Source organism: Oreochromis aureus, linkage group 12 (assembly GCF_013358895.1).
Source record: "Oreochromis aureus strain Israel breed Guangdong linkage group 12, ZZ_aureus, whole genome shotgun sequence".
NCBI classification, from domain to species: Eukaryota; Metazoa; Chordata; class Actinopteri; order Cichliformes; family Cichlidae; genus Oreochromis; species Oreochromis aureus.
In genome coordinates, this window is record NC_052953.1 from 9192535 (window position 1) to 9202525 (window position 9991).

The 9991-nt window shown below is 42.7% G+C and overlaps 1 protein-coding gene across 1 annotated transcript in view; it reads right to left on the reverse strand.

Annotated features, from left to right (window-relative positions):
* LOC116326120 (neurogenic locus notch homolog protein 1-like) overlaps nt 1-9299 on the reverse strand; it is a 41627-nt gene extending 32328 nt beyond the window's left edge. The window contains exons 1-2 of the mRNA XM_031747249.2: nt 9033-9299; nt 8307-8388 (exon numbers count right to left, since the gene is read on the reverse strand). Of these exons, the coding sequence (XP_031603109.2) occupies nt 8307-8388; nt 9033-9090 (140 nt within the window). The 5' untranslated portion in view covers nt 9091-9299. The remainder of the gene's footprint in view (nt 1-8306; nt 8389-9032) is intronic.
* Between the last annotated feature and the right edge of the window lie 692 nt (nt 9300-9991).

Consider the following 9991-nt stretch of genomic DNA (forward strand, 5'->3'; position numbering starts at 1 on the left):
CCTCTTTCCTCTTCTTTCCCCCCCCCCCCAAAAAAAATCTTTCTCTGAATCGTCCTTCCACTATATGCGCTCACTCCTGATTTCTTTTTTTTACCTCCTCTGTTCAAAGCTGTATGGCTGCTGGCATCCACTCGCTCCCCTCTGTGCACTCTCTTTCCCTCCAAAACCCCCTCTCACCCCTTTTCTCCTAAAACCCCTTCTTTTAATTTGTAAGACAGCACAGTCGGATTTATAACTCGCATCTGCTTAATGCTCATCCTCCCAAAAGTTTCTTCCAAGATACTCCAAGCTGCTCTGCAACTTCTTTTTTTTTTGTGGTCTGCAATGCTGGAGGCCAAGCATAAGGCAAAAGAAAAGCTAAAAATCCAAAACACACACACAGACGCACATAGACAGAGACACACAGACATGCACTGGGACAAACAAAGACGTCTGAGAGAAAGGAAACTGGAACTGGTTTGGTTTGGTTTTCAAGGAGAGAAAGGCAGAAAGGAGGCAGAAGGAATTTTCTGGTGTTTACTCTAAAGAGCCTCCTGTCCTGATTCTTAACCTGAGAAACCTCAATAGGGGCTTGCTGGCAGCTTCCCTTTATGGCTCTTGGAAAAGACTTGCACTAGCTTTTGAAACCGGTTTCTGCCCTCACAAAAACAGCTCTGCATCTCACACCAAGGTCTAAAAGACAAACAGACAGAGCCCCTTGCACCCTTACCTCAAAGCACGTGGACACACTATTCAAACACACTCTGCCTGGGATGCTAGCATTAAGTCAACTGTAGCACACGCTCGACAAAGAATGTTAACAGTTTGCTCTTTAACTTGGCAATAGTCTGTCAAGTACACACTCAGCACAAAACAGCTTTTACGGGCATCAATTTTAACTGCCTCGATAAGAGCCCAAACACATAAAAAAGGTGGGTAAGACAAAAGATATTCAACGACTCTTTTATCAAGTCTTGGCTGTGTTCAAAACAAACAGAGCAAAGCAGCTGCTTCAACAAGTGAAATCTGCCCGGCCCAGGGAGCGGGATAATCTCAACAGCAGTCGATAAACTGGGCTGCTAGACAGGTAAATAAAGAAGACATGAAAAGTGGAGCACAAATCAGAAGCTGAGCAAATATCAGGTGTTTGGGAGGTATCGTGTAACTGCAGCAGAGCAGTGGAATTATCTCCGCGGTAAGGCCGATACTGTTATTATCTTTTCTGTCATCCCTCCCCAGCAGCCCTCATTGTTCTCCTCTGCGCTCACTCCCGGGCCGTCTCTTCTTCAGTCGCTGCCGCTGTAGCCCGTGGCAACAGGTCTGCACCACTGATGGGATGCATAACAGGGCCGGGCGGCGGCTCGAGCCTGCAGCAGATGTTGTGGTGACATCTGACCCTCGGCCAGGCGTCACTCTAAAGGGGTTTTCCTCAGTGCCGAGCCAATCTGCCATCTGCCATCTTTCTGAGGTCACACACAGATGGGAGCATGTAATATGTAGGCTACACATGTGCACTGTATACAAATAAAAACCTAGAATAAGCAAAGAGATTTTGGCAGCTGTATGGGCCTCGCTTTATGTGCTCTTTAAGAAGCTTAGTGAATTAGGTTGTGTATTTATTCAATTACTGTGGCATGTAAAGCTCTGTGAGAAACAGATCACTGTCTGGTTCCATTTCAATTAGCAACTTGATCAGGATTTTTTTAGGATAATTCTTGGTTTCTCTTGATCTGCTGAGTATTAAAAACACCCGTCTCATTTTCCAGTAACATTTTCAAACACATAAAGACATTTATCTTACTATCATGGAAGAAACTGGAAAAACTGGAAGCTAAAACTAGGACTTTGTTGGTATGATAGATTATAACAGTATTGGAATAGCCCATTCAGCCACCTTCTTTATGGCTTATAGATTCTGAATGCCAGTCAACAGAGGTGCATGTGAGAACACCAATGTTTAAATCACTTGGATTGGACATTAATCTAGAGATGTTCCTGGTATCTAATTTAGTCTGATTAAAAAAGCACCCAGAAATATCAAAAGTGATTTAAATGTCTTGTCTTTAATCAGTCGACTTCTGAGTAAAGATGCCTGCATGATGTACAGCTGCACAAATGTGAGAACAAATCAATATCCTGTCCGGTGAATTCACAGGGAGCAAGTGGCTGTTACGTCCTGCCACCTGTATTTCCAGCGGTGAGAACATGTCTGAAGTGGACGATCCCCTGATGTGTGAAACATGCGAGGAAGGACCACTGGAGACAATGGTCTGTCACATTTCTCCCAACTACTTGGTTTTCTCTTCCATATAAGTTTGACTAACTGACCTTGTGTCTAGAAGTCAAATTATGTAGTTCCTCTCTCTCCCCCTCCCCTCATCTCTCCTGTCTCCCCACCACGTTATCTCATTTCCTGGCTGTTTGGTTCATGTCTGGTCTAAGTCCCCTTTGGTCTCATCGGATCTGTTTTAGTAGCTCTGCCCAGGGGTGAAGGGGCACTCTCCCCTCCTTTCCACGACACTTACCTCTGTCTTTCTTCCTCTCCTGTGTTTTCCCAGCAGTCTGCATAGTAGCAAACACCTCTTTAACACATGCATTCGGCTTGAATCACACAAATATAAATAACTCTTCACTAAAACCGAACCTGGCACAAAAACCAGGCTTGTTGTTTGTTGTGGAATTGAAACCAAAGTTACCATCAAATCCCAACTGGCTACAGAAATTACAGGGGGAAGCGCTTCCACTTCTTGCCCTCTCTTTACATTCATCCTTCTTTTCCTCCCTCTCTAATCGTACAGGAGAGCTGACCTGGCCAGCCCACATCTGGCAGCCTTCATTAGAGACCCTGTTTATTTGGGAGCAGTATAGCCCATGGGAAAGAACAAGCTCCCCTTTGGACAAAACACTCAGTGTGTGTGTGTGTGCGCACATGTCATGAGCGTAATAGCAGCTCTAATGACTTCTGCCGCTGCCACTTTACGAGGCTGGGAACCACTTAAGGGCTTCACGGGTGTCTGAAGGTGTAACTGACAGCACAACAGGATCCTCAGGTTGCTACTTCAAGGGTGAGCCAGAGCATGAAAAATTGTCCATCATGTACTTCGCTGTTAAACTGTTGGCTGTGTGTGTACTAACAGCCACAAAAAAGGTGAAATGACTGTAACTTTCAAACAGATACAGTAACTTTAATAGTGAAAGTTTCTACTGCTCAAAAGGACTAACACATGTTTTCCTTTCAGGGTTTTCCAGCCTCTTTCTTATCAGATTATCAGGTTGATTTAAGAGTGAAAGCTGTCACTGCATATACTTCAAATAATAGAAAACTTGCACCTTTGGCTTACTTATTTACTACTTTGTTCCTGTTTGCCAAGTTTCTCGTGTCAGTCCTGTTATTTTAAACACTGAAGGCAGCTAGTAAAACATGATGATTATCAGGCGTTTTCTACCGTTAAAAGGAGCATTTCTTCTGTTATTTCGAAACATACATACAAGAAAACACGAAGATTAAACCTACTGATGGTTGAAGCAAGTTAATTAATCACTGCAATGCAATGCTCTGATGTAAACCACAATGGCTGCACCTGCAGTCCACCCTGCCACCAAGGAACAGAGAGGAAAGCAACAAGGAGCCCAAAGATGTCCTCAACAGAGGCCCCACCACACAACACACAGGACCCAAAGGATGGACGTCAGAGACCCTGGTGGCAGTCACAAAGAACACCTCCAGAACTCATGTGTCCATGCTCTACAGCTTTGTGTTGGCATGAGGGGAAATACAGAACTTTTGGTTGTAATACTGTGACTTTTTAACGTTTATTTGCATTACATTTCTAATCTTTAAATATTGTGTCAGTGTTAGAGCTTGAGAAATATCTCCACCAATGAATACAATTGAAATTCACCTCCACACCTCCCCTTCAGTGTCCCCCCTGAATAAACCCCCCTGCTTTAATGTAATAAAAAACAAAGTTAGATTAGATTTGATCACTTCAGTATATTTGGAGAGCGCAGCCCTTTCTATCAAAGGCAAATTCTGACCACTCCCAAACAATCCTAGCACACTATGATTCCTACTGAAACTTTTAACCCTTGAGCAAAGCTGTATTTTTTATTTTAATTCCCATGTAACAGACACTAATATCAGTCCTACAATCTGCATTAGTGCTGAATAAACTGCTCTGGTTCACGATAAAGGCATCACACTCCACTCTCTTAATTATTCTGTGTGTGAGTCTGACTGCAAGCTAAAAGCACACCTGGCAGACAAAGTCATTTTTCTATGTGAAGCTGAATGGGCAAAACCACAAGTAATCATGGGTATTATGGAGCATGCTGCTGTGTAGGAGAGTGCGTGTCCCTCCTAGTTGTTATACTATAACCCAAAGACAGGTGGTCTGGCGGAAGGAAAATAAAAGAAATGAGGAAGTGTGGTTTGGAGTGTGCAAAGCTTCTTTGTCTCTCTCTCTCTCCCTCTCTCTCACACACACACACGCTGACTGTCCGTCCTCTTAGCGTATGATCAAAGTTTATGTGATTTGTCTTGGCATATGCCAAACAGGGGGGCTCAAATATCACTAATCCTCGGCACCGAGGTTCCCCACCACCAAGTCGCTTCAGTCAGCCAGAGCTCTCCTCTCACCAGGCGGACTCGAGCCAAAGGGAACCTAACACTGGCAGCAGTGGCCATATAAAAGGCTCGCACTATGTGCTTCTCGTTGTGTGATGATATGATCAGATACGGCACCTTTTCTTCCCTTAGGCCACTTGGATTCTGCTTCCTGACTCTGAATAGAGGTGCAGGGGGGAGTGGAGAGCATGCGGGGGAGGCTAAGATAGACTCATCTGACTGGAGTGAACAGAGGTGCCATTGAAGAATGCCCAGAACCGGAGAGACAAGGGCTCACTTTCATTGAAGGTGGATCTAATACTGTAGCAGTTGCACATACCAGCAAGGAATTAACGACTGGCTGTTATCTGAGGCAACATTCGCTCAAAATGCCAACAAATGAGCAGATCCTAACAGCAGGATTAAACTTCTCACATTTTCAGAGCCTAAATTTGTTAACCCCTTTCAAGAATCAAAGGGGCAGATATGGCTACTTAGTGTCGCTGCGAGCACAGGTGTGTGAAGGCAGGTGTGTTCTTAACGATAAATTAGAAATAAACAGCTTTACCCGTATTTATTTCAGGGAATTTCCAACCAGCTCAGTGTGTGCAGGCTGAAAATGGAAAACTTTATGCACAGCGCTTTCAAGCTCATAAATTGAGAGCGGAGGTTAGGTTTTGGAAACAAACAAACACACAGATGCATCTCAGCAACAAGTGAGCCAACTTAGTTTACTCACAAGGACTGTCGCATGCAATCGAAAGTTGCAAATGAACCATATCAAGGCATTATGTCATGTTGCTATGATTAGATCTTAGCTTGAAAAAAAAAAGTGTATTAAAGCCCCAGTGCTTGAAACTTGGTCTTTTGTGTATGATACAGTTATAAACTTTTCATAATTAAATACCTCTTAAAATACAAAGGGTTTTTGTCCCCCTAAATGGCAGGGGGCTTTTAATTTAAATTGTTTGCTTTAAATTGCACAATTGAGTAACAAAATGATCAGTAATAGTCACCAAACAAAGGGAATTAGAAGGCAGCTTCAAACAAGGGCCTGCTACCTTCTGCAGCTGAAGTAAATAAAGGCACTGGATGCTGCTATAGTCGAGAGATGACAGTGGGTCTATAGTATTCATCTGGCCAAACTCCGATCCTCCACCTATTATGCAAACGTAAACCCTTACAACAGCTCACCACTTCACGCTGCTATCAACATGCTTTCAGCTGCGTTTTTTCATCACTTTGACCAGCTAACGGTGAAAGTATGTGATCTTTCAGCAGCATCCTTCCTCACCCCTGTCCCAGCCTGACATCTCTCAACTCTCGGGAAAGAGAGGGAGCTCTGCTGCAAGCCGCTTTGATTCTGGCCATTGTGCCACTGGAATCTGTGAGTTATTTTTCCTAGTCTGGATTGGCTCAGCTCTGTCACTGCCTTCTGCTGCTGCCAAGCCTACGCAGTAAATGAGAGGCCTCCTCGAAGCTCTCTGGAGATAAACTTCAGTTGGGATGTCATTGGGCCAAGCCAGATACGAGGATGAGGTATTTATGGCATGGCATGTCAAGTAGGCATCTTTGACAAACTATATAAAACTGAACTATCCAATGCCACTTACTTGACCTTGATATAGCACTTGAGTTCGAGAGTAGCAGCTAATTGGTTGAGGAGAAACCCAGACTGTAATTCTGACAAGCATGAAGAAGAAAAACACAATCTGTGAGCTGAGAATGTTGTAAACATTTAACTGATTAAAAAAAGCGCACATTAATCATCATCTTACACCTATTTTTACACTAAGCTTCAAACAGGATCCACCTGGTTGCAATTATTTCTCGCTGTTCATGTCATGATACTTCCAGCTGTGCTGCTTTAACAAGAGCTGAAGCACTGGCTGGATCAACCCACTTACTATGGAAGTCATCAATCTTGGAGAATGAGGTTCATGTAAAAAGAGCGATAGCATCAGTAAACGTCTCTCTGAGTTTTGGAGCTGTAGAGTGAAGCAAGAAGCTGGTTTGTTAATCTCTTACACTGGTTCACTTTGAAGATCAGCTTACTGGCCAATTAACCTGCTAAGTACGCATTGTATATTGTGTTTTAAGGTTCTGGGGAAGCTTTTTAAAGGCTGAGAAAATGACTTTTGGCATTTCATCAGTGAGAGACTTACATTTTTTTAAAGAAAAATATTGTGTTAGACGTAGAATTCACTTAAAAAAAAAAAAAAGAGTTCAGCGGTGCCGTTTCTTGCATCATGTAGTAAAAATCCAGTGACTTGGTCTGCCTAATACTAGGAACTGAAAGTCTAAAAGTATATAACAGCTTCTCCTGTATTGATTCTGTGCATTTTTCATCTCTTTTCAAGTTCTAAAACTTGCACACAGGACTTTGTACAACAGCGATTGTGAAGTAATTCAAGTTGCCCTTAAATGTCGCTCTAAATCGCTACTTTTAACAATATTAAATTTCCTCTTGACATTGAGAAACTACACACATTTATACGCACAAAGCCTAACAATTTTCTCTGAGTAAATTCTTCTTAACTTCATATCACTGTGAAAAACATCTTGTAATAGAAATGCAAGCAAAACCAAATGCCCAGAGCTACCTTTCAGAAAAGATGGAATCAAAAGCAGTTACTGTTTTATTGTCTGTTTTATGTCTATTTAGACAGTCTGCCTGACCTCAGAGAACCTTTGAACTTTATTTTTTTGGCCCTCTGGTGGCGTGCTGACAACTAACACAATGAGGGAGAAAACACTGAAACACACAAAGGCATGCTGAACCTCGTGTGCCCGCTCAAACCTTTTCAAAACTGCGACGATGCCCATCTCCATGTTTAATTGGAGAAGTCTGAGAGGGAAGACAGTGCAGGGGCACAATGATTGCTTTGTGGCCCAGTGAGGAGGTGGGGTGGGATTGGGTGGGGGTGAATACACAACAAGACCAAATTAAGATGTGGCAAAGGGCCAAGATGGCTGCCAAGGTCTTTCAGTCCCAAAGCTGTGACCTGGCCAGCTCAATCACTCGGCGGTCACCGGTCTTTGCGACAGTAAGGTGACACTGGCTGATGCAGCTCATGCCAGGGTGGAAATAGAGCCAAGGAAGGCTATTGTTGTGGGAGCATGTTGTCGGAGCATCTGAAGTGAAAACATCTCAAAACACAAAACTCTGCAGACAAAATGCAGAACTCGTCCCCATTTTTAGCAGGTTAGAAAATCCTCCAGCCTCTGCCATCTGTCCAGGGGACTGAGAGAGAGAGAGAGAGCACTGAGGGCCATTGAGGAGGGGACAAAATCCCAGGAGAGAGGAGGGGGGGTTGTAGGAGGACAGGGTCTGAGGGTCTCTCTGGGAAGCCTCACCCAGATTAGTCACACAGAATTAATCGTAGGGGAGAACAATGGTCGCCGAGCTTCTGGCAAACCCAGCTGTCGCTTCGTGAAAGAAAAGAAAAACAAGATTTAGGGCCGCGAGAGTTTGGCTGCAGAGGAGAGAGTGTGGTGGCAGTAGCACACTCTCTCTCATCGGGTGACCCCTGTCCTCATCAATGTCCACTCAGTTTCTGTCTCAGCTCGCTGGCCATTTGCCTCCCAGAAGAGTAACAATAAAAATGAAAAATAAAATAAATCTCATAGATTCCACAATCCCACATCTCTTCCGTGCAGATGTTTCTTATTATTCTTTGGTTTAAAAAAAAAGAAAAGTAAATGCAGTTGTTGAACTTACTTGCACTCTTCGTTGCCATCTACAGTTGTTTGACATTTCCCCTGGTTCAAACACGACTCCGCCTGTTTGGAGCATCTCAGACCTGCAAAAAGAAAGTTTTAATACTTGTGTGCTTTCCTCACACTCCTCTGAAATCACTGATTATTGCCTGTACAACAGTCCCTCCAGGTGTTGCAGAAAGAACAGCTTCCACATATGTTTGTTTCTCCCCATAAATGTAAAATCTAAGTGTGAATCACATATTGTAGTTTAGCTGTCCTAATAAAAAAAAAAAGACCGTGCCATCTCGGGGAATAGAACAGCTTTGCGATATTATTAAAACGCTCACACTGCTCCCAATCCAGACTGCAAAGGCATGCGTTTACACACTAGTGAGAAAAAGTTGTGTTTGCCGGGCAAGTGCTCAAGAGCTGCCTGCAGAGCAAAAATGCGCAAACTGATCCAGGAGAGCTGAAATCGTAAAAGTGTTGCTAAATCCAACAGGTGCAAAAAAATAAAAAAATAAAAATAAAAAATTAAACATGATGACTGTTAATAATGAACCCTGCAGGCGGCAATAAAGTTTGGAAAATTCTGCACTTTAGTTTCAAGTCACAAAAAAGTGAGCGCATCAAGATCAATTCAGACACTTTTGGACATTTTACAGAGTAAATATTCATAAAAGTGATTTTTTTCTTAACTTTCTCAAGCAGGAAACTACCACCGAGAGATTCCCCCGCCACTCACCTCGTGTTACTCCTATCAGCGACAACAAGAAAGTTAGTTTGACAAACAAAATATGCATTCCTTCTGGTTTAAAATGATTGTACAAATCCACGTGGGTTTTTTCATAGATCCGATAATGTGTCTTCCTCTTCGATAGTGAAAATACAAAAACTATTTCAGTTCTTGAGTAAGGTCCACAGAGAGAGAGTTTTAAAAAAAAATCAGTAACGCTGAACTCCGAGCATGAGATGTTGTCACTTCGGGTCCCGAGTTGGAAATGATCTGATCTCCATCCGCCGCTCCGCACCGAGGGGCGTTTTTCTTCCACGGACACATGAACAATCACTCAGTTGGTCCCCAGACAGGCGCAAGCTGCACAACTTGATAAAGTGACAGTAAGGAAGTTTGTTTGTGTTTCCCCCGAGCGGTTTTCCCATGTAGTGAGAGGTTAATTAACACGTCTGGATCATTAGTCCTGCAGATTACATCAAGTATTTACCGTGGGAGTTAAAAAGAAACTGTTGGGCACTTTAAAAAAGGGACTGGACGTTAATCCAGTCGATCTATGAATTGTCTTAGTCCTTAACAGCTTAAATAAAGACAGGCTCTACTTCTACTGGGGTTGCTTTATTGTACTTTATGCCAGTTTAACGCGGTTAAACGACTTCACAAGCCTTGTAGTTTTCTATTTTTTATCATAGTGAAAGCATCACACAGTGCTAATATATTTAGTAGGCTACATTTAATTTGCCTTTACTGTAAAACATTACACAAACTCAGCGAAAATAAACATGAACATTATTAGTCAACTTAATATTTCAAATGCCGGTAGTCCTGATTGGAGTCTTTTAATTTGAAAGGGTTTCTTTGAGTCGATGCATTCACTTTAAAAATAAAACATGCTGATTTTTACTTAATTCACTTTTATTAGATAGCTTTCATTGTTACTCTGCGACCTAAGATGCTATATAGTACAAAAT